The sequence below is a fragment of the Chinchilla lanigera genome, unplaced genomic scaffold, assembly GCF_000276665.1.
Source record: "Chinchilla lanigera isolate Chin_1 unplaced genomic scaffold, ChiLan1.0 scaffold00132, whole genome shotgun sequence".
NCBI classification, from domain to species: Eukaryota; Metazoa; Chordata; class Mammalia; order Rodentia; family Chinchillidae; genus Chinchilla; species Chinchilla lanigera.
In genome coordinates, this window is record NW_004955533.1 from 2904515 (window position 1) to 2930265 (window position 25751).

Here is a 25751-nt window from a genome sequence, read left to right on the forward strand (position 1 = left end):
TCATCTCCTCTTCCTCCCATCTTAATCCTTGCCATTGAGATGTGTTTTAAATTCACTTCGGCATGAAGTCTGGGCCAATCCTAAGGTTGTCCTTTGCAAACCAAACTCTGGTAAAAGCCTCCGTGTCCCCTGTCTTTCTACTTCTCAAGATCAGTGCAGTGTAAATCCCACAGCACGAGCAAGGCAAGAACATGTACAAGTTAGTTCTCTGCAGATGCCTTTCATACATGAGTACCTCTGCAAAGCTTCCAAGTTGGGCAAAGCCATTACTTCCAGTTTATGAAGGGGAGCTTTCGTAGCTGTGCATTTGTAAAGCACGGCGGTGTCTCACGGCCTCCGCGTCCCTGCTTCTCTTCCCGGTAGATGGCTACACCACAGACGACATCGAGTTTTACTGGCGTGGCGGGGACAAGGCCGTCACTGGAGTGGAGAGGATTGAGCTCCCGCAGTTCTCCATTGTGGAGCACCGGCTGGTCTCGAGGAACGTTGTCTTTGCCACAGGTGAGTTGGGCGTCCACTCCCACTTCCATGAGGGCGCTGGCTGGACAGGCCTGGTGGTTTCTCTGTGGACTGCTTGGCCGCTCACAGAGGCACCGTGATCAGTAGCTCGGTTAATACCAAGCCTTTCTTCCACGTCTAAAGGGGACCGAGAGGCTTGGATGGATAGGCAGGACCTCCTAGAGTGAGATACTCCCTGGGGAATGTCACTGAAGGTGAAAGAGTGAGCACGAGTGTAGCCAGCCGATGTTTGATGACATCCTTGGGCAGACAAGAGGCCCTCAGTGGGTGTCAGGCAGGATGGAGGAGAGAGACTAGGGGAGACGGTGCTCTCCTCCCAGAGCTGGCCACCTCCCCCAACTCCAGCTGGACGTCAGCCTCGATGGTCCAGGCACCAAGGCTGTGACAGTTGCCTTGCCCTTTGAACACGGCCACCTTGGGATCGTATCTGGTGAAGGTGGCCCTGGCCTGGGCTTCCTGTCATTCTTGCTGCAGTTGTTATAAGAGTAAGATGGTGTTTTCTGCTCTTCTGTCTGTTCTTGCCGAGGTTTTACAAAGTGGCAGCGCTGTGTGTTATATGACTTGCCTCGCTTGCTCGGTAGCTTTGTCTTCACAGGGAACGCCGTGCCTGGCGCTGTGTGAGTTCTAAGGCATTGCCAAATGCACAGACTTGGGGATGGGGATGCTAAATGACGCCGGAGCTGCTTTTGCACTCGAGCAGTCGCTGGGGAGGACCTGGCCCTGGCCTATGACCACACGCATAAAACAGGCATTCTGCTGTCTCTCCTGGACAAGGAGGGCTCCTGACCCAACCACTTGCTTCTGTTTTCCCCAGCCAGCTCTGATCATCTAGGTTCCACTTTTTCTAGAAGCCCTTTTGACTGCTCTACCCAGAAGAGCTCCGCAGGCTGTGTCAGGTGGCTGCTCTGCGTCTCCGCAGTGCCTCAGGGGGACCTGTCCCCGTCCTTGCCCCTCCTCGCCACAGTCCGACACTGTGGCGGTCGTCACTGAGTGAGCAGACATGGCGTCGAGGCTGTCATCAGCATCGCTCCTCTGCACTCCAGCCTCCGTGAGCCCACGCATGTGAGATGTAGAGACAGAGCCTAACCAGGCCTGTTTCCACGCAGTGTTGCTTCATCCTCTGCTTCGAGAGGTGCTGCGAATGCCCCAGTCTCTGTGGGGGACCTACTCAGGTGTCCACCCCTCATGGCCAGGGAGAGACAGACAGCAGGAACTCAAGGTTAGCATTACAGAATAGTGTCCTACAGCAAGAAAACTGTCTTGTGGTGCATGGAATAAGTGACTTTTACATCTAACCTGGGGTATAAACCGCCCCATGCTGCAAAGCATTGTGTGCCAAAGGTCTGCCCAGAACACAGGGGCAGCATCTTCGCAGGGCAGGGTCACGCCTTTACTGCTCCGTCTAGGATATGGCAGTCCCACCCACTAGCGTGTTGGCACAGAGTCTTAGTTCACATTCATGCAGCTTCATCAAAAAGTGTGCGGAGGAGCTTGTGCAGGGCTTGACTCCCCTGGGATTCTGTAGCCACTGAGCATGGCCTTCTGAAATCCAACTCTCTCTAGGGCTGTCTCTGTCTGGGAACAGGTGTACAGTGGGACACATGTCAAGCCTGGCCAGGGAAAATCCACGCAGCAGGTGTGGAGGAGGGTTTAAGCTCTTTGCAGAGCCACTGGGCCATCAGGATGCACCATCCTATCTTCTTCTAGCATGTCCTGAGACCAGTATCAGCCGGGAATAGCATGAGATTTCCCGTCACTCACATGTAGAACCCTCTAATCTTCAAAGAGTTTGGCCTTTAAAATCGTCCTAATATACCCATACGTGAAGAAATGGCTTGAACTTCTTCACATTAACATATTTTACAATCAAACCCCGGGGTCCACTCCACTCACTATATCACCTCAAGATGAATGGCTATTGGATTAGAGAGGAAATTTAGCCAGTATTACCAAGTACATAACCAAATGAATCTTTTCTGCAAAACAGATCATATGTAAATGAATGACATTATGTACTCAGATGTTTAATGCACTAAAATATCACATGTTGAAGAAGCCTGTTTGGCCCTGGATAGAAATTAAATATACCTTTGTCATAAAGAGGGAAGCGTGCTCTATAACCGTGTTCTAACACATGGAAGAACCAACTAAGTGAAATTTTATAAAAAAATAATTAGTTCCAAAGAAGATTTAATAAATACCTTTTGGAGAAATTGTTTCCACTCACTTGGAACTCCAAAGAAAATGAAGCAAGACCGTATTACTCTAACTTCAACTACAACCTTTAAAACATTTATTCAGTAATGTACCTGGGAGACTAATATTTGATAAATTCAGTCACTTAAAATCTAAGAAATGAGGGGTTGGGGATGTAGCTGAGTGGTAGAATGCTGGCCTAGCAAGTATGAGGTTCTGGGTTCCATTCCAAGCACATAAGTAAAAAATTATAAAATGGTAGGGATAATGATTTGACCAAATTTACAAAGCAAAGATAGAATAGTGAAGACAGACGTTAATTCCCAAGGCTCCTCATTCATAGGAGCCCCTGACATATTTTTAATAAAGATTTCCCAAAGTAGGCTTTATAAGCTTTAAGTGATAATTTTCCATACTTCCACACATTCATCTTTTTTTGTTGTTTTTTTTTCCTGGTACCGGGAACCGAACTCACGACCTTGCACTTGCCAGGCAGGCGCTGTGCCGCTGAGCTACATCCCCAGCCCCCACACATTCATCTTATAATAGTTCTTACCTAAAACATAAATACGTAAACTTTTAACAAAAAGTGGTACAATCCACAGTGTTGGTATGGCAGACAAAGTCTGCAGTGCCCGGATGACTGTAGCACTGACACGCCCCTCTCCTTTGCAGTCCTGCATTAATGTGTTGCGGATGAGCTGTGGTGTTGTACAGGTTTCCAAAGCTGACATGGGGATTAGAAGTCCCTGAATCCTAACTCTGAGCACATGAATTTCTTAATCTAATGACCAGAAGTCATCCATAGCCGTCCCTCAGCCCTATGCTTCGGCACTGCGCCTTATCTGCTGCAGAGGTCCCTAACCTCATCCGCTCTTCTTCAGATTAGTTCCTGAAACCTGCAGTTTAGTTCTCCCCATTAATTCTTTATCCCTCCCACCGTCGATCACTTCTGCATTCTATTTCTCAACTTTCGCTCCTGTTTTATATTTTTCTCTTCTTCCTCCTCTTCTCCTCCTCCTTCTCCTTCTCTTCCTGCTACCTCTTCTTTTTCTTTCTATCCAAATGTAGTACATTCATCAGCGATCAGTTTAAGTGCAGACCTCTCTGCTTGATCTTCTTCAAGCTTCTCTGCTGGTTCCTTTTCCTTCGGAAAACTTTGAATTTTATCGTAATCACTTCTTTATCACCTGTCATGTATTATTACTGTCACACTTATGTAAATCGGGTATTCAGTAAGGATCTTTTGAGTGAAACTTGGGTTAGTTTAGTTCTTTGGAATTCTTTTGATTAAAACTTGAAAAGGTAATTGGCCTTCTAAATAAACTTTAGAAATATTGCAAGAGTTTTGTTTACTGAAATGTTAAACATTATCAACTAAAAGTTCAACCTGAACATGCCTCTCAGAAAAATATTTAATAAACCAAGTACTGCATCACTTCTGATGAGTGAAATTAAAACCAGCAGGAATCTCAATGAAAGAAATCTTTTTCACTCTTTTATCTGTTTAGTTAAACATAATAAATGTGCCTATTACCAAAATATTTGAGATGTGCCCAGCAAGTCCTCACTGAATGTCCTTAAGCAATTTGATTTCAGTTGATCAAAAGAAATGTGAGAACTTAAATTGTCAACCTCTAATTACTGAACTTTCTCATAGGCTCTAATTAATTAATGTGTACTTGCAATCCTTGTAATTTTTCTCATATTTTAATATTTTATAAAACTTTTATAATCTTTGTAACTTTAAAGATAATCTGCATAAGTTTTCCATATGTGCACATATAAAGATGTTAAAAGGTAAATACGAATAGCTAAGTGAATTATCAGTAAGTATCAGTCACGTAATGGCTATGAAGGCAAGAAGTAGTACAAGTAGTACAAGTTCTTCCCCTCCCTTTCTCCCCAGATAACCACTGCCTTACTGCCTTCTGGTCAGTTTTGCCTGGCTTTGAACCATCCTTCATGGCTTGATAGCATTTGGATTGTTCTGTGACTGTTCTTCAAATCAACCTCATGTTCGCGAAACCCATATGATCCCTGTGTTTGGTTTACTTTCTGTGCTAGACAGCTTCACAAAAAACCACAACTACTTTGTCCACGCTGCTGCTTATGCACACATATGAGTACTGCTACTGTGAGCAGTCTCCTGCCCATCTTTCTGTGAACATACGCACAGGAGTGCACGTCTAGAAATGGAACTGTGAATTTCAGACTTAATTGGATATGCCAGAATTTTCCACAAAGATAGCATCAAGTCCTCTCAATGCATCATGCCTGGATGGCCCCTTGGCCTTACAGCCACGCCTACCCCTGGCATGGAAGTTGTCTGCTGGGAGTGAGGAGCTGTCATGTGATGTAACTTCCATTTCTCTGAGGACCAGTATGGTCGAGCAGCTTTCCTGCTGGCCTGTTTGGAGATCAGCTTTTGTGAATCGCTATGCTGGTCTCTTTGTCAATTTCTTACTAATTTTTGGAACTTTTTGTATAATACATATGCAAAGATTAAAATTAAATAATTAGATCTTATTATAGTTCACATGTGTTACAAGAGTATGCTTTTTACATTTGTGTCTATGGTCTCCCAGGAACTTATTTTTTGAGAATGGTGTGCAGTATGCATCAGCTTTCAGATCTTGCCCTCTGTGTGTGTGTGTGTGTGTGTGTGTGTGTGTGTGTGTGTGCACACCCTCATGCACATCTGCACCAACACTGTTCTCTCCTGTGGTTCATTTATTCATCTTTGTACACCATGGTACTCCTGCATTCTCTAATCTACAGAAGGTCTTTCTCTTTCTTTGTATTTATTCTGTTTATTCTAGGCTTGGATATTTTTAGCCCTTTTCATTTTCCTATAATTTTCATGGCTAGATTGTTAATTTTTATTTTAAAATGGTTTGGCTTTTTATTAGGGCTGCGTTAGTTAATTTAGTGAAAAGTGACATCATTATAATTCTTCCAATTTGTGTCTACTTTATCTCTCCACTTATTTAGGTTTTTAATTTGTCTCTGCCATTTTATGTTTATCAGTGTAGAAACCTTGCACATCCTTCTGAAATGTCCAAGATGTTTGGCATTTTCTGGTGCTATAAATATTTTACACATAACTTCCATAAATACAGTTAGTCTATTCCATATTTATAAGAAAACTATTTTATGTTGAATGACCTTGTTAACATTCTCATTGCTTCGAATAATTTTCTTGAGATAGAATCTTTGTTTTTCTAATGTAAAAAGCTGAGTAGTTTCTTTTTTAACTTTTATTAGTGCATGTTTACAATTTGTGATGCCCTCGCGTTTGCGTGGGGTCAGCGCATGCGCATAACACAGCGGAATTCCTTTCCTCACCTTCTTTCCCTCCGCTCCCTTCCACCCTTCTATCTCATGATCCTCCTCCCTTTTGAGAAAGATCTGTCTCCCTGCTTCTCAGTATTTTTATTTTGCTCTTTATTTATGATGTGGGTTTCTCGTGTGATGTTCAAGCTTGTGTGACTCCACTGCCTCATTCCCCCACGTTATCGCCATTGTGGGTTACACAGTTTCTGCGCTTCAAGCCGTACACAACGTTATTATTGCTAAATGAGCTAACTGCTCACTACATACAGTTATGGACTTCTCTCTCTTTTTTATCTGCAAGTCTCTTTCTGTGAGTTTTCCTCGTCCCTAAAGAACACTTCAGCAATGCTTTTGTTAATGCAATTTCTGGTAACAAATTTCTTATAGTTGTGAAATATATATATATATGTATATAAAATTTTATGGCAATATCCATATTTTGTTTATTATATATATTTTTGTGTTTAAAAATCCATATCATTTTTTCTTGTAGGTCAAATTTGTTGGTGATTAAAAATCTAGATTGGTTTTGTTTCTCCTTCTGGGAAGGATTGTTTCATTGCCTTTGTCCGCTATTGTATCTACTGAGAAGAGACTTTTAGGGTTAATTGGGGCTAATGTGTCTGTGGTTCTGGAGATTAAACCCAGAGTCCACTTTCTGAGCTACATCCTCAGTCCTTTGCTGTTTTATTTTCAGACAGGGTCTTGCTGCTTCGCTAAATTTCCCAGGCTGGGCTCAAACTTGAGATCCTCCTACCTCAGCCTCCCAGAGTGCTGGGATTACAGGTGTGCACCACCATGCCCAGCTGTCATCCACATTACTTTGAAGACAGTCTTGTCTTTCCTCCTCTTGGACGCCTTCAGAGTCTTTCTGTCTGGTTTTCTGTGACACCGTGGGGACTTAGGTGGTGCACTTCTCTGTAATTACTGTTCTTTGTGCTAGCAGATCTTGACTCTTCGGCTGGAGTCTCCCGGTATTGCTTTCACTTCATGCCCTCTCCTCTTCTGCGATCCCAGTTGCACACCTTGCTCTATTTCCCGTAGCTCTGTCCCTCTTTTCTGCCTTCTCACTTTCTTCTCACGCTTCCCGTGGACATTATCTCCTGACTTACCTTACAGAGGGGCCCAGGAGGCAGCAAACGCTGGTAGCAATCTGCAGTGAGCTTTGTGCACTGTCTGAGATTCAGGTGAAGCTGAGTTCGGATTCAATCTTTATGTGTGCACGAACCCTTCTCTTTTGTCTTTGTATTTTTAGCAAAAACTCTTTATGGCCAACTCCGACTATAGCAAGGTCTAATGTGACTCCTTCCTCACGGCCTCTGTCTCCAGCGTCTGCTCCCCCAGGCCCGTGAGTGTCAGAGATCTGCTTAGCTCCTCATGTTGTGCCAAAGCTGCATAAACCTGTGTCCTCGCTCCATTTCCTTTTTCTCCCAGATCTTAGTACAGAGCTTTACTGGTATTTTTCCTCTCCAGTGACTTCAAGCAGATATAGTTAAGTTTTTCCCATGTTTTCAGTACAGACTTCCATATCTATGACATCCATATCTGTGGATTCAATGAACAAAGGATCAAAATTATTTGGAAAAAAAGAACTGTACATATCCTGAATACGTATAGGCATTTGTTCTTGTTATTCCCTAAATAACACAGTATTGCAACTATTTGTTTAACATTCACTTAGTTTTAGATATTAAAATTGACTATCTGTGATTTTAAGCCTATGGAAGGGTATGTGTATGTTCTATGCAAAAACCACAACATTTTACATGTGACTTGATATATGAAAACAGTCCTGCAAAGATTCTGAGGGACAATTGCACATGCATGACCTATTCCACAGTACCTAAACACTGTGGTTTATTTTCATTGCACTCTATTTTTTTAAGAAGAGTTCATAGTTACCTCAGTATCTTATTCTCATTTACTTTGGGCAATTAAATATATGAGAAGAAAACCTAGGAAATATTTCAGGAAATGCAAGTCCTTTAATTTTGTACTTTCCTGGTAACATTATATGGAGGAAATATTTATCCAGAATAGTATGCTTTTCAAGAATATACCATAAAGCTCAAAGTCAGGAAATCTGAGTCTTTGGTTGTAATGGTAATAAACTGTGAGAATTTGGGCAAAACACTGCAGTAGCAGACAGAAAAAGGGGCTGGGGTGAAAGAAATACTGAACTAAAGTACTTCAGCGGATACCCCAGCTAGCCGTCACCATGCCCCTTCGATGTTGCTCTGGGGGTGGGGGTGGCACTCCCTACAGCTTTGGTGCAGGTTCTGCACCTGTGTTCTACCGACCAGAACAATTAGTGCTGGACAAGGATTGCTAAGTCTGTCTGCTCCCGAACGATTGGAAACTTTGCAAGATAGGCAGAGGAGATCGTTTAATGTTCCACCAATGGTGTGATGTTTCTGCTTCTCCACTTTTTTTCTGGTGTACCTTTGGATCATGATGAATTCTGTTTGAAATACTTTGGCCAAGATTAGTAGATAAAGAGAAACATCCAGAATGAATGGATGATAGTGAATGGCAATTAAGAGGTGTGGTTTTTTTATTCTTCAGAAATCAATTTTCAAAAAATTTTTGCTGTGAATCACATTTGTTTTTCATTTGTTTACTTTAGTGTCTGAGCACACATGTGTAGTACACAATGCTCACACTCACCGTGTGGAGTTGTCACATGTACACGACACATCTTAGCTCCTTTTTCACCCCCTCTCGCTCCACCCATGCCTGATCCCCTGATACTTTTTAAATTAGTAGTACACATTTACAATATATGATTACATTCCTGTGGAGAGTTTGCTTCTTCATTAGTGATTATGACAAACTGTGAATTTTTAAAGTTCACACGTGCCACTGTTAAAGCTTGTGCTTAAGTTTCCCTTTAGAAGTGCATTCATGAACACTAAGCATTGTTGCTTGTGATCAAATTATTACTCACTGGGTGTATTAATAAAGTTGTGATAGATACAGAGAAGATACATGAAATGTTAAAAGGAATATCCATTTATATCTTATGTATAATTTATTTAACCTTAATTTCTGGAGACGGATTTCCATTCTCTGCTCCTCTATACTCTTGTCTTAGGACTCCCCTAGGGACACTTCTGCTTTGCTTTTCAACCAGGTTCTACCCTGAGTCCCTCAGGCCAAAATGGTAGCCTGGGGCACCCTCACTCCCATGCTAAGGAGGAGTTTAACCATCTCAGCTGCAGCCCTCTCTTTTAGGAGCTTCTGACATATGTCGCCAGATTTTATTTCCAAAATATGTTGCCCTACATTTTTGTTCACAAAAATAATTCTTATCTATTTTCACTTTTTTGTAGTTGCCTTTAAGACCTCCAGGAAAATTTTCAAAATATGGTCAGAGGTGAGAGGACTTTAAGATTACAGACGCTTGAGCACAGGAGTTACCGAAGAGGGAGACGGAGTGAGGCAGAAATGTGCCTTCACTGAGCGCAGTTATTGGCCAGCTCACATATTTTGTACTTTATACAAACGATGCACACATAATGGCTGCTTTTCTGTATAACAGATTTTTTGAGATGAAATTCACATACTGCAGAATTCACCTACTTACAGTGAATTCACTCAGTGGGGTTTAGTGTGCTTTCAGTTGTACAACCATGACATAATTGATTTTAGAATATTCTTATCACCTTGAAATGAATCTGTGTACCTTTTAGCAACCATTTCCCCTAACGTGCCTTCCCTGACCCTGGACAGCCACAGGCCTTCCTGTTTCTCCGGCCTTGGTTATTCTGTGTGTCTCCTACGGATAGACTTATACGACAGCTAACCCTCTGTGACTGTCTTCTTTCACTTAGCATGACATTTTCAAGGTTCATGCATGTCATGATTGGGATTAACCATTCATTCTTTTCTATTGCTGAGTAATAGTCCATTGTGTGAACATACCATGTGTTTCTGATCCAGTCATCATTTAATCAACATTTCCCATTTTTAGCTGTTAGGAATAGATGCTCTATGAATACTTGTGTGCATGCTTTAGTGTGGGCACTTCTCTTATTCTTTTGGAAATGAGCTCCCATCCTTAGGAATGGAATTTCTGTGCCCTGTGATACTTTGTGCTTGATCTTCTAAAGAGCTGGCAGATTATTTCCTAACTGTATGGCACCATTCACACTCCTGCCAGCAGTGCGTAGATGAGGGAACCAGCTCCTCCACATCCTCACCAGCACTTCACATCTGTCTTTTCCGTCATAGCCCTCTTGGTGGATGTGAAGTGATTTGTCACTTAATGCGCATTTAATTTGCATTTCCCCCAATGAATCATGATTTGGGGTGTCTTTTAGGTGCTTTTGGGCCACTTGGCCCTCTGTGGAGAAATATCTATTCAAAGCCTTTTCCAGCTTTTAAATTCAGTTGTCTTCTTTTATAAGCATTGTTCATATATTCTAGGTAGAAGATCCTTATTGGATAAATTATTTGCAAATATTTTTCTATTCTGTGGGTTGCCTTTTCATTTTCTTGATGTTATCTTTAGGAACATAATAGTTTTTCATTTTGATGAATTGTAATTTATCTTTTTTTATCCATTATGTTTTTTCCTGGTTTTACAAATGAGGAAACACAGGGTCTGAGAGGTTGGTCAGATTCTCAAACAGCAAATCCCAACTGCAGCTGTATAGAGGCTGTATTGTTTAAACACCCTTGTTCTTTGTTGCATCAACAAATGGTTCAACACTCTGATCTTAATTACAGAAGACCTGAAGGGCGTGTTGCCCACTTCAGATGTGTTTTTAGTTCTGTTTCATATATTACCTTTCCCTCATACATTTTTTTCAGCATATCGCAAGTTGATCTCAAATGAGAGTGAGAAAATTAGAAATACTACTTTTAATTTTAGGTTCTGTTACAAGTAGAAGGCAAGGAATAAGGGAATAAAGTAGCACGATAAAGTCCTAGCACACAGAGCTTCTCAGGCTGCGGTAGGGGAGCCCCCTGCGCTGTCTTGATGGGGAAAAGGTGTGTGCATGTAGGTAAGCTCTCTGCAGTAGCTACTCTGTCAGCTCATCACTTCACAGGTCTGTTGGAGTGGCTGTCCTCACTCTACAGAGCTGACGTGACACTCTCTGTGCATACTTGTATTTTTAATGAGTCCTTCAAAAATGCTGATGCCTATAGAGAGTGGTATGGGTTCAGGCTGGATTGGTGATCCAGAGCCTTGATTTTAGCATAACTCTTAATGCATCCAAAAGGCTTGAGATCAGCATCTTCACTGGGTAGTTTTGCCAGGGAAGCTGTGATTCGGAAGGATGCACTTGTGTTCTGGGGCTGAGCCTCTGCCTGTCAGCTCCGCATCTACTTGGGGACAGGCTACATCTGCACTGCCACAAAGGCAATGGGCCTCTGTGCTTTTCTGATGTAATTCTAAAGCTTCTTTTGCTACCATGAGGGGTATGTCCTCATGGAGCTGACCTACCGATTCTCCATTTTAAAGAATTAGCCAATAGCTGAGACCCTTTGGGAGTCCTTCCTGCAGATGTAGCGTATATCATGGAATTCCATCTTGCCCATGTAAGGGTTTTGTTCAACAGAGCAACGAAAAGATGTTAATGTTCTCTCTAGGCTGCCCGTCAAAAGCCAGAAACCTTGCCTAGAGGAATAAACCTATAGTAGTAATTGTTGAGTTTACTAACAATCTGAGATCTCTCTCTCTCCCTCTCTCTCTCCCTTGGTCTCTCTCTGTCTGTCCCTCTCTCATGGCTCTTCTGGACCATTTACCATGAAGTCCCTCCTTCCCTCTGTCCAAAGGAATCCTATTCAGCCATGGGAATCTCAGTCCACATGGTGTGAAACCTTCCCTAAAATCACCAAGCGTTGTGCCCCAGCACGGACTCCTGTCTCCAGCATTGCATGTGTTTCAGTTCTGTGAAGGCTGGTTCTGTCTGAGTCTGTCTGCTGTGGATTAGAAACTAGTCAAGGACCTTGGTGACTTTGTATTCATCTTTGTGTTTGCTCTCCTCACCCTGCCCCTCTGGACAAGACGCGTGGGGCATAAGCTAGAGGTTGAAATGTGCTGCTGCTTTGAAGCGGTGCCTCACTTCTAACAAATCAAGTGTGCTTGCTCCACAAAAACATAAGAAAGTTTTCTCAGTGCTAAATTCTGTGTTGTTGGTATTGTGGACATTTCATGAGATTCAGATATTTCTGAGATCAGGTGAATAGTCTCTTCCCAAAGGTCTCTAGTGATGTTCAGAGTCTTTGACTACGGGGTCACGTCGGCATCCTCCTACGCCACAGCGTAAGTTTCCCAAGGGAGGAGCAGTGATATGTAGCTGCACAGGGTTAAGTTTGATAGTTTTTCTGAAGATGTGTTTTGGAAAACATTAAGAAATTTGACTTGGAAAATGGGAAACATTGTAAATTTCATTGTTGTTCAAAAATGTTCGTTGCTCTTTCTGGGGGAGGAGGAAGGCATTCTCGGTCTGGTCACAGGTGGGCTGACAGGAAGACCTGCTCTGGTCAGTGAAATGTGACAGGAAATATGTGTGGCACTTCTACTGATAGTGTTGCAGTCAGAGCTGAGGGAATCCACCGCAAAGATGGAAGAGAAATCTTTGTTGTGAACTACGGGAGCATCGGACGCCCTCTGTTCCCGAAGCACAATCCAACCTGTACCGAGTGATGAGCACAAGGGAGAGCTAAGGCAAACAGAGGAGGCAGAGCCACTCGGCAGGAGCAGCAGAGGTGGCCAGTGAGGCACAGACCAGGACTCAATCTTGAAGTTAAGATGTTGAATCCAGTAAGGATGTTGAAGCTGCCAGGTTTCAAACTGAGATTCAGCAAAGGTGCTGAATGCTTTGTGTATTAAACTCAATTACAGAGTCAAATTAATTCCCCAGTTTCAGTCATCCGGTACGTGGATACAGCGATCCACAGCCTGTGATGGTTTGTACACTTGCCTTGGCACTGCAGTGTGTGACAAAATAAACTTTTTGTTCCCAAACTCTGCCTGGGAAACTGCACACCTTACCAAAGTTGATCTACTTTTAATGAGAAAGACAATAATATAAAAGGTGGTCATCCACATTTGGAAGGAGAAAGATGGAAGGATTCATGGCAGATGTGCTGCTTGCCTGGCATCTTGGGATGTGGGTAAGGGAAAGCTGTTCTTAAGAATAATGGGCATGAATCAGTGAAGGCAGGAAGTGTGGACCCTACTTGGAGGCAGTGAGTCTCTTTGGCTACAAAATAATATGCATAATGCAGAGACTTGGAGGGAAATAAAACATGGAGAAACTAAAATCTTCAGGTGAGTGTTTTGGTGTCTGCGGGAAGCAAGGAGCCACAGACCATTGCTGAGAAATGAAGAGCAGCGTCGATGCTGTGCTCCCACGAGGTGTGCGTGTACAGAAGGCCGGGGCTGGAGGCCTCAGTGGCCCATCACGTCAGCAGTCCTCGTTGGCATGGAATGACCCGGAGAGCAGCAGAGCTGTGCTAAACCTGGGCACAGGGCAGCATTGCCATGTTGATGGTGCCTGAGAGACTGGCTGGCTGTGGAACCAAAAATCAGTGCATACTTTCCCCTCATGTCAAACTCTAAATGACCGCCAGCTTGCAAAATGTTGGCCTACGGGCAAACACCTACTGTTCACTTCCACCAGCCTAAAAACAAGTTTTTAAAGGCACAAGGAGAAAAATGACATGGATAGATGCATTTTTACATACAAAAAGTTAAGTACCTGTATGTCTGCCCTTTAAACCCATTATAAATTTTAAAGTAAACAACTGAGAGCATGCCTGTAGACAGCACAGGCAAGGTTGGGTATATAAAATACTAAAATGAAAAGGTAAGGACAGTGAGAGGAAAGACATTAGGAAAACGAAATACTTTTGAGATAATTTACAAGATTAAATACAGAGGAAAACATACAGGTGATATTCAGTTAAATAAATTAATTTTAAAAGCACATTATTTTCATGAAAATTAGCAAAAGTTAAGAGATGTCATATAATATTACTATGCTTGCAATGTGTGATAGGTGCTTTTATAAAATGCGGATAGTGCACCTTGGTATGATTCTTTTGCAAAGTAATTTGATAATATACGTAAAAGCCTTCAACATGGTCCTTGTAAGCCATCTTTTGGCACATTTATCTGAAGGGAGTATATCTAAATATAGCAAAAAAGCCCTGATAAAAGATATTTATAGTTTTATAAAAGTAGAAATCACTTAAATCTATAGCACTCAAGAAGTAGTATTTATACACTAGATTTTATTTGTATGTAGTTGGTGGGAAATTGGAAGGAACTTAAAATTGTGTTTATACATAATTTGTGACAACTATGGCGACCATATGTTATAGGAATTTGATCAGAGCCGCACAAAAGGAACCGTATCCCCACACACAAGAAAAGACTGGAGGAACCCCCAGACTGTCGTCTTTAATTGCTGTGCTTACTAGGTGATCTCTTTTATCTTTTATATAATTCTGTCTGAGAATGTGGTTGATAATAAAATAGGAAGCCAGGGGACAAAATTGCTCATCTTGTACAATTAGGGTAACGGTCATGTGAGTGAAAAGAATGCAGGAACCGAGGCAGAAAGGGACAAAAAATCCAGTCTGGGAAATGCTTGTATTTGGGTGGCAGCAAGAAAACAGGCGCCTGTCAGTCTCGGAGTAGGAGATCCAGAAAGGCCGGGTTTCTGGAATCATACGGCTATGCAGTCTCAGGAAGAGTGAACCTTCCAGCGGGGAGGGGTGGGGGCAGCAGGCAAGGAAGTGTGTGATGAGAGGAGGTCATTGGGTTTCACGGGTTGAACTTCAGGTAGCTGCATTAGCATCCAAGACATGAGGAGCCGATTAGCATCCAGGAGGTGAAGAACTGGAAGGACTGGACTCCACGCTGGTCTGTTGGAATGGAGAGAAGGAAAGGGAGGCTGCACTTGCTTCATGCCAGGAAGGACAGTGTAAAATGGCCGAGATAAACAGCACATCCAGTGTGGGATTCTGAACGAGGTCCTTTCTCATTCTCAATGGCAGAGGTCATTCTTGAGGTCCATTCTCATTCTCCGCGGGTGCTAGTGGAGCGGACACTCCCGAGGCTTCCCACTCGATTCCCACAAGAAGGTGGACAGGTGCTTCCCAGCTCCCTGCACACCTCCTCTGTGGCCAGCCAGCATCCCACGGACACTGCTGCTCTGACACTGAGCTTGCTTTCCTGCCCTCTGGGTCTTAGGCTGCCCTCGAGCCATCTCAGCTGGCCTAGCGCAGTGATGGCACATGTTTTAGACACCAAGGGCCCAACCTGCAACCCAGAACTCACTTACGTATCACAGAGGGCCAGTACTCCAATTCAACCTCAGTGCGGAGGTTTTAGTTTAGATAAAGCAACTTTTGTCTGATGCTCGGCTGTGGGGTGACTTGGCTCACACGCCATTGGTTCCCCCACCACTGATCGCGGGCCAACCTTTCTCAGAAGCCCTTGGGCCCAAATGAGTCTTGAGTCAAATCTCTCCTGCTGAGAGTGGAAGAGTCACCAGTGAAGAAGAAACAAGATGTTTGGCATCATTCTGTATTCTAACCTAAAACTTTCCCCATGGTTTTCCCAGGGACAGCTCTGCACTGAGGATTTACCCTAGAAGAATACATTCATCATTACCTTTTACAAATAGGCAGGAATATATTCCCCTCTCTGCTCTACTGCAGACACCACTAGGCAGACAGAAACACACCCATGGCTGTGGGCAACCCATCAGCCATGGACTTTTCACATGTGAGCTGCTGACCCACGAGAATCCAGGCCAGCTCTTCGTCTGCCGTGTCCCTTCTCTCCCACAGTGACCTTCTCTCTTTACCGTAGGTGCCTATCCTCGACTCTCACTGAGTTTTCGGTTGAAGAGAAACATTGGCTACTTCATTCTGCAGACTTACATGCCCTCTATACTGATCACGATTCTCTCCTGGGTGTCCTTCTGGATCAATTATGACGCATCTGCAGCTCGAGTTGCCCTCGGTATGTGGAACTATTAAGTGATATCTAAATGTAAAGTGACCATATCATTACAATATTAAGGGAGTTTAAAGGTTCAACTACAATTTTTTGACATTGTGACACCAGCCTTGCCCACATAGTCACTTTTTATCTTGAAACACTAATTTCATGCACAATTCCCCTGATGTGTTAATTTAATTATAAGGCTCAAATGTGAATTTCCATGCCCGTGAAAGGGAAATATGCTTGCAGTGTATTTGCATAATACAACTATTTTTGACACTAATTTTAAAGCAACAATTAACATCTCCTGCTCAAAATGATTCCATGGCCCAGAAAAAAGACTTGATTAATTGTGCATTCTTCTTTTTCAACTCAGAAAAAGTCAAATATTGCAGAATATAATTGGAATTACACAACTTCATGAGCTTTAAAATCAGCAATTAGATTCTGAGTAGTTCCAAAAAGTGGTAGTGATCTTTTACTGACCATTGGTTACTTGACAACTGGATTATTAGCTGATAAACAATGTATCATGCATTTCAATATTGTTTTTAGTAGTTTGTTATGAAGGGAAGGCTTATATTTTCAGGAAAATCATCTAGCTAATTATTATGAAACCTCATGAACAAAATAATAATTGAATACATTTTAGGTAAGTAGAGAGATAACAAAAAATTATAATCCATGCCTTCTCAGGTTGATTTTGCTGCCTAAAACTGTAATTAACAAGAGGTGCTTTAAAAATTAATGGAAAAGCATGGTTGACATACTTGCTTGTGAAGTAATTTGGTGTTCCAGCTATGCCCTCTTGCCTTCTGTTCTCTGGACCGACTTTTCCCAGGACTTTAATTTTTTTTTCTAAGAGAATGTGTGTGTGGATGTCTAGTTTAGATCTGAGTGTGTAACTTGCACAATTATCTCCAAGATTAGATTTTCCCAGGAAATAACACGTAACTATCAGTTGAGGGAAAAAAATCAAGTGGCTATTCCTAAAGATAGCAGGTGAATAAAGAAGGACCTTGAGAAGAATAATGTATCAAAAAACAAGAGATTCGGTATTGCTGTGTATTTCCTTTTTTATTAGTATGCATTTGCAGCACATAATACGTACATTCCATGTTTGGAGTTGGCGCTGCATGTAACATCTTGATTCCTTTTTGCATCCCCCTTCCCTCCCCCTCCATCTCTTGATCCCCCTCCCATTTGAGAAAGATCTATCTCCTCATGTCCTATCTCTGTGTTATTTTGCTCTTTGTTTATATTTTGGGTTTCTCATATAAGAGAAACCATGCGATACTTAAGCTTGTATATCCGATTTATTTCACTCATCATTATGATCTCAAGGTGTGTCCCATTTCCTGCAAATGACTCAAGTATGTCTTTCTTTTTGGAAGACTAGTACTCCATCATTTGCAAAGACCACATTTTCCTTATCTATTTAAGAAAGAACGGTCATCATGAAGAAATCCAATAATAATAAATGCTGGTGAAGCTGAGTGGGGGAGGAACACTTCCATACTGTGGTGGGAATGTAAACTAGCACCACCACTATGGAAATCAGTATGGACAGTCCTTAAAAATCTAAAACTAGCTAATTAGGATGAGGGAAAGGAGAAAAGAAAGAAGGGAAATATATATATATATATATATATATATATATATATATATATATAAAATATATGTTATATATAAGATAATTGTACTACTAATTTCTATCGTTTTATTGAAAGGAACAGTAAATGCTTAATATTTTTGACCAATTTTGCATGCTGATATCTGGTAATCTGAACAGCTGCTTTGAGGACAACAATATGCAATATAACAACTATTGTTGAATTCCTACCTTCCTTGGGTTTTTTGAAATTCTGTATCACTTCTAATTTCTTAAATTATTTTTTACCCTTTAAAAAATATCTAAAACTAGAAATTCCATTCATCCCAGCTAGTCCCCTTCTAGGTATGTTCCTGAAACAGTTCAAGACATTGTATTACAGTGCTCCAGGCCTCCCCATGTTTACAGAAGCACAGTTCATAACAGCCAAATCTTCATAACATAAATCTTGGAAGTGGTCTGGAAGGCAAAATTTTTTTAAATAACTAAGATTTCCCTATAGGTTTTACTTTTTTAAAAAAAAATTACTAGATTACTCTTTCTTTTTTTTTTTCCTGTACCAGGAATTGAACTCATGACCTTGCACTTGCTGGGCAGGCGCTGTGCTGCTGAGCTAAATCCCAGCCCCAGATTATTCTTTCTTAAACTGTTTTCTTCTCACCTGAAAAATTCAGAGATACAAAACATTTATGGGAAAGATCCAAATTTTGTGGCACTGTTAAACTATTTCTTTCAAGAAAAATAATATAGAATAAATAAATACAACATTTTGGGGAGCTGCCCCTGAATCTGTGTAAATGAGGCCTGAAGATAAGACAGCATGAGTTTTAGGGCAGATCTGCTGTAGATTTGTTGGTAGTATAATCATTAGAAAAATGTCAGTGCCAAACAGCCCTGAGTATCTGGCATCACAAGGGGTGGGGTGTGTTGTAAACACAAAACCGAATTTCCCAGGTCCTACAAGTTCTATGCATCCTTGATTGTAAAATATCGTCTTCCACTACAGGAAACAGATAATCTCTCCAGTTTACATTCAACGCAGCCTCACTGCAGTGTCTGCAAGTAGACTCCACTTTTTCTTAGTGACACAGCCTTTTTATGATGAGCCTGAATCTCCCCTTGGCCTGGTTGGGAGGAAAGACTCCTCCTACCATAGCTATGCCTGGGCCGTCAGGCTCCAAGCTGTTCAAGGCCTGGAGTAGGGTGAGGGCAGAAGAGGTGGTCATGGGTGAGAGTCAGGTGAATGGGGGTTGGAAGGCGGAAAACAGCTCCGACCTGAGGACCATGCGCTCTGCCGAGGCCGGAATCCAGCGGCCTCTCTCCCAGTGTGAGAGCGGCCGTCTCGTCTGTCCCCCTGCCAGTGCAGGACCTGGCTCCGACTCTGGGTTAACTCAGTGTGGAGTATTGTCTTTAGAGGATTGTCCTCAAATCCCTGAGATCCAATGACCAGTGAATACTATCACTTAGACTTTATCATTTGTATTACAGGGAAGAAAAATACCATCTTCTGATTATATGATGCAAATAAATGCTATTTCTTCTTTCATAGTCATCTTTATAACTGTAGTTTTAAAATATCACATTTCACTAGCGTAATTAAATAAGAACTAAGTTGAGGCTAACCATTAGTAAAGAATCCCAACAGCCTGATGAGTGTACAGAGAACTTGAAGCCATCATGTCCTCCGAGCCATTTCCTGTACAGCAGCCAGGCGCTCTTCCTCTGGAGAGGGCGAATTCAAAGCAAGGCCCGCAACCCAAAGGCTACTGAGTAACCATCTTCTGAAATGCTGGATTTAAGGCCAGCCAACACTTGTGAGCACACCATTGCCACTTGAGGCATTGCATTTAGACTTTACACCAGCAGCGGGTGACTCAGGCAGAGCTGGGCTTGAGCCTGAGCCCACGTGACTCTACTGCCCCAGCTGCAGACCATGACAGCACACAGCTGTCCACAGAGCCCTCAGGGAGGCAGAGCGGCAGGAGGAGTTTGCAAGTCCAGAGCACCACGCTAGTCTGCTTTCCACTGAAATAGCAGATAACCCATCTAAATGCTGACTAGCCAAAGCTAGGCAATGTGTAAAGAAAAGCAGTGTGCTTAGTTGAAAGTTTTGTAAGCCTAATAGCAGGTCACCACACATACTGAGCTCTGATGAAGCCTCCCATGGTGGCCTCCCATGGCTGTCGGCATCACAGAGGCAGCGTATGTGACAGGGAAAGATCACCTGGCAAAGCAGAAACCGGAGGATCTGCGTTGCTCTTTTATAAGAATTCACGCTCTCAGAGCAATTAACTATCTCTCGGGCAACTACTTCATGTTTTCCGAGGCAGTGACCCAGGTGACCTAAACACCTCCCACAGGGTCCTTTCCTTAAACGTCCCACCACGCTTCAAAGCGACCACCTTAGGGCCCAGTCTTCCAACACAGGAGCCCCGGGGACACACACAACCGCAGGCAATCATTGTCGACCCCAGTGCTGTAAGGTCCCCATGCAGGCCTCCAGCTAGGGTCCTACCTGTGCTCCTCAGGGCCCCACTGCCCAGGCTGAGAGCAGGTGGGGTTTCTATCCCTGGCCCTTTCCCTGGGGGAGTAAACTGAGGCCTGCGCATGCAAGCCCATTCAAAATAGCTGGCTGCAGAGGCAAAGCATAGACTAAAGCAGAGCGCTCAGGCTCCTGAATCCTCTGGAAGGGTAAAAAATAGTAGTGGCAGCAGCATTACAGGATTTTTGAATAATGGTGAGAAGCCTAATTTTGTAGCATTTGCATGGTGTTTTCCCATTTACTTATAAACTACAATTATCCCGTTGCCATGTTCAAATTTTCAAAAGTCTCCAGGTGCACATGAATGTGATGCTCGAGATGAATCTTAAACTCCTCTGACATCCTAGGTTTCCGTACATTCCATAAGCGACTGCGCCTTACAGTTAGACACAAAAATAGTTCCTTGGATCTCCGGGGCTCTTCTGCGCTGCTCCATAGGAGCGAGCTGTTCAGAGCTCACTGGAGGGAGCACGTGTGCTGGAGACGCGGCTTGGCTCCCTTCCCCATGCTGTGCTCCAGCACAGAGCAGGAGAGCTGAGCGCGGCAGTCGCGTCTCCGGCTGAGGACAGGCAGCCTCTGAGGACAGGGAGGGAATCCAGAGGTTCTACCTCAGGTGCTAAACAGATCTAAACCTCCAGGGAAAACTGGGCAGGGAACCACTATGGGACGGTCTGGGGTCTTGAGGGTGGGACCTTCCGGGCTCACACCACCTCTTCACCTCAGTGTATAACACTGGCATGAAAATTATGACCAGACTTTCCTTCAGAGTCTCCTTATGCCAGGGCAATGCAGAGAAGTTGTTCCATGCCCTGGGTCCTGGAAGGCACACCAGTAATCACCCTCACAGGCATCCAGTGCATGAGTGAAAAAGAAATGACCCCTTGGAGCTGCCTGGCTTGCTTGGACGTCTTCATATTCTAAGAGTGCAGTCTCCAAGGGGCACATGGGGCAGTAGTTACCTTTCTGCCAGGAAGGAGCAGCCTGAACTTTGCCCACTCTCATCGCTTCACGGAGCTCCCAGGCCGTGGCCGTGGCACTGACCTTCCATGCCTGGTCTCTAGAGCCTCCTGTTATTTAACATGGGAGCTTTGTGAAGCAGGAACTGTGTTTGTGGCTAGAGAAGAAAGAGCTGACAAATACCATCGTTATCTGGCTAGAAACTAAACTGAACTCCATGGGGAAGCAGTGCAATCATTCACAAAAGGCTACCTTAAGAATTCAACAAAATAACAAGAAACAAAGAACAGTGAGCCGATCGTTTATCCCAGAGTAGGATGCGGCTCTGTGACAATGCCATTCTTCTTTGGTTGCTGCAGACATTTCTGAGGCCACAGGACTTTCTTAGCAGAGCGAGGAACTCGCCCTGTGAGATAATCGGCTTGCAGGGCCCTTATCAACTGCTCCTTGAGCTCAGGACTGGACCTGATGCTTAGTAATTTAAAAACTCCCTGCCTCACCCTTGTGTCCAGTCAGCACTGTGGGAGGCAGGGCTTCCTCCCTGGGACAGGCTCCCTGCGCTGCCTTTCTAGCCCCCGGGCTCACCAAGTGCTTCTTCCTGAGGCTTCCACTCAGACCCGCGGTGCGGTTCGCTGAGCTCTGGACTTGGTTTCCTTTCTCTCCCCATTCATAAGTCTGTTCTCCTGATCTCCCTTGTGCATCTCTCCTTTGCTCTCACATGCCGTTCTCTTTGTTGCCCTGGCGTGGCGGGCATGATGCCTCCCCAAAGTGGAGCTGTTTGCCGTCTGAAGTGGCACTGCTGCCACACGTGGGGGGCCCTACTGTGCTCCTGTTGCCCAGCGGCGGGCAGTCCCTTATCTGCAAGTGCTTTGAACTCTTTGGGCAAATAGAAAGGGAGAGGGAAATGGAGGACAGGTGTAGCAAAGATGCAGCCCTGCTCACGCTCTGCTTGCCTCCTAGGAATCACGACCGTGCTGACCATGACCACCATCAACACGCACCTTCGGGAGACCTTACCCAAAATCCCCTACGTCAAAGCCATTGACATGTACCTCATGGGCTGCTTCGTCTTTGTGTTCCTGGCCCTTCTGGAGTATGCCTTTGTCAACTACATTTTCTTTGGAAGAGGCCCTCAAAGGCAGAAGAAGCTTGCTGAGAAGACAGCCAAGGCGAAGAATGACCGTTCCAAGAGCGAAAGCAACCGGGTAGGCCTCTCCCCTGCCCTGACTCATCCCCGCCCGGCAGCGCATGGGCGGCACACTGCAGGTACCTGTGTGGCTTTTCAGTAGCACACGAAGGGCCTGCTGATCATAAGCCGAGGTGTCTTCCTGAGCGAGGCACTTGGTTCCCATGGAAACATAAGAGCAGGTGCTGGAGAAGCCAAAATCTTCCCACTTTCTTCTACAAAGAACAGAACAAGCGGTCCTAGGATGAATAAACTCAGATGGTGTGTGCACACTGGTGCCCTCTGAGGTGGGAGAGTCACAAGTTTGAGTCCAGTCTGGGCAACGTAGTGAAACCTTGTCTCAAAATAATAAAAAATATAGGGGCTGATATGTAGCTCAAAGTGAAGGTCCTAGGTTCAATTTCCTGGGAAAGAAGGAAAGAAAGAAAGAAAGAAAAGAAAGAAAGAAAGAAGAAAGAAAAGAAAGAAAGAAAGAAAGAAAGAAAGAAAGAAAGAAAGAAAGAAAGAAAGAAAGAAAGAAAGAGCAAAACAGAAATAAAAGGAGACTGTGGTGTGTGGTAGCCAAACCTGACACACAGAAGCCCTGAAGTGTTTTTCCAAAATGCTTCCATGTTCCTGTAGTTGTAAAATTACTAGTTTGATCATCCAGCTTGCTGCCACTCTGCAGTGGAGGAGGCAGACACATCCCCTGCTGCCCATGTCCCCTGGGCAAAGTCCAAAGCACACAGGGGCAAGGCAGAGGGAGTGACAGGCAGTGATGCGCTCAGGAGGGCTCACACATCCACCTGTGCTGGCCACGTTCTCCCAAGTGTGTCATCAACAGCTGTGGCCGAGAACACCCAGCCTCAGGAAGCCCTGGGCCACCCACAGGTGGCCTGAGAGCAAGGCCACTGCCCACACCTACCTCCTGCAGCCCAGCTCTGCATGCAGCACACCGGTCCCTCCTCCCGGGGACTTTGCCACTAGATGCCACTTGTTTAATTTTAATAAAAGCAAAGTTTTATTGTAACTGTGAACAATACCTTAAGGAAACGATAGTTTCTATATAATTTTTCTAATTTATCCTTCCGACTCTTTTATCTCCTCAAATCTTCAAGAATGTACTTCTACCTGTCCATAGATTGGGTTTATTCCCACGTTTCCTTGGTGTTTTAGATTCTCCTCATCTAAAGTACTGGCCTCTCCAGGCCGTGGAGGTTTCTTGCACCTTCCTTTGCTCTGGCTGCCGTCAGGGTTCTGCCCTTCTCAGGGCAGCGAGGAGCTCCTCACAAGAGTTCCTGCCTGGGGCAGCCCAGAAGAGGTCCCAGCCACTCATGAATGAGACAGACCTGTTACATGAATGTGCAGGGTTCCCTTCTGCGTAGCAAAACACAAATAGAGTTGGTCAGAAAAACCAGGATCTGTGAATAAAACCAGGCTTTCCACAGGCAAAATTATCTTGAATTTCTTCCTGGAAAATATATTCAGTACCATACTGTTCTGTTTTTAAAGAGGTCTGCGTCCTACTATGAATACACAATATGCCTTGGCTGTGCTGTTGCCAAGGAAACTAGAATTCATCACATCATTACTGTTTCCATGACAGAGGCACATGGAAGTACATGCGCGTGCGTGCACACACACACACATGCACACCTGCACATGTGCACACACATACACACACACGGTGCTATCTTTGCAAATTCATGCTGACTATAAATTTGTTTCCTTTCTTATAATTGAGACTGTTTAGAACTGTCACACTGTTGTGTTATAGAAATAGCTTTCTGAGTATAAAGCATAAAATTTAAAAGTAAAAAAAAGCCCTTTAACATCCACAGAGAAAATTAGCAGACTATGGAAGGAATATATTATAAATTGGATGCAGGGGAAATGTTTGATTGATTCATGAGTCCATTTCTATTGTTCACTTTTCTAAAAGTTTGTTTCTCTTTTGTCCTAGCCGTTTTGGTAAAGCTTTCGCATGTTCATATTTTTAAAAAACCTATAATTGTAGACCAGTCCTTGAGGTTTAAAATCAGCATACGAATAGCTACATGGATACTAACTTTGAGAGCATATTTGATGTTCTAAATGACAAGCATTAAAAATTGCTCTTGGAGCTGGGGTTGGGGCTCAGTGGTAGGTTGTTTGCCTTGCAGGCACGGGGCCCTGGGTTCTATCCCCCATGCCAGAACAATTCTTGAAAACTCTCTGACTGCACCTACGAATTCAGATACAACTTTAAGTACAAATAAACTTCCCCAAAATTTATATCAAATGAGGTAAATGAATTCAAGAAAAGTGGAAAAGGAAAGGAATCACAAGATTTATGCAAAATAGAAATGGCAGGACGACTTCAGCAGTCCTCCATAATTGTCCACTTGTTGATCTGCCGGCAGCGACTGTGCATCGCTTACCTGCAGGCCGGCCACAGCCTACGCTGCCCATAGCAGCTCCTTGTCTGCAACAGGTCGTGGCTGTCATTGCCTTTCTGAGACCACTGTCTGTGTCAGGGGAAGGCGAGTCAAGGGAAGACAGTGCCTTAGGGACACCGTAGTTACCAAGGAAGGATCTGAGTCACCAGCAGATGCTCTAGGATATGCACGTATTGATCCTACTGTACGCTATGAGTTTATTTTCCTGGGGTTTAGTGGGTATATAATATTTTAACTTAGTAATTGAGTCATGAATGGTCACAATGCTCACACATTCGCTTAATTTCCTCTCAGACCAGTGGTGCAGTGCAAATCCCGACTTTATTTGCTCACACTGCCTATTGGTTCTGAGCTGTTTCTCCACCCAGGAGTCAGTCTCTTGCTGCAGCACACACATTAGAGTGCAGTATTCTGTGAGTTGACCAATTGGTATATAAATTTCATGAGGCCAGGTGCATGCCTGTAATCCCAGCACTCGGGAGGCTGAGGCAGGAGGATCTTTGTGAGTTTGACACCAGCCTGGGCTACGAAGTGAGTTCAAGGATGGCCTGAACTGAGTGGCAAGACCCTGTCTCAAACTAAATTAATCAATCAATCAAAAAATAAATAAATGAATTTCATGAGGTGTCAGAAAGTCCTAATTCTTGCCAAGGATTCAGAGTTGCAGACTCAGTATCATTTTGTAAAGAGCTAGATTTCATTCAGCATATTATAGATTCTTTCTCATTCTTCTAAAACTAGAATCTCTCACTTAACTGGAGTTGGAAGGTAAGTAGGAAATAAGATGACCACTGTGCACCCGTGTGGTGACATATTCTAGGAAAAAAACCAAGAATCCTTCTGTGATATATTATGAAAGAGATGTTTTTAGGTTTTGAGGGTTTCCACCTCTCAAGGTTATAGAGCAGGGGAAAAAAAACTATCTTGAAATTGATGATTCTAATTAAAGTAGATATGAGATGGATCCTTCAAAATACAAGTATTCATGAAATAATTTAAAAGTTACAAGTCAT

General features: G+C 43.6%; 1 protein-coding gene across 1 annotated transcript in view; it reads left to right on the plus strand.

Annotated features, from left to right (window-relative positions):
• Positions 1-25751, plus strand: part of Gabrb3 (gamma-aminobutyric acid (GABA) A receptor, beta 3) — a 59516-nt gene that overhangs the window by 25078 nt on the left and 8687 nt on the right. The window contains exons 3-5 of the mRNA XM_005410413.2: positions 364-501; positions 15890-16042; positions 22096-22340. Of these exons, the coding sequence (XP_005410470.1) occupies positions 364-501; positions 15890-16042; positions 22096-22340 (536 nt within the window). The remainder of the gene's footprint in view (positions 1-363; positions 502-15889; positions 16043-22095; positions 22341-25751) is intronic.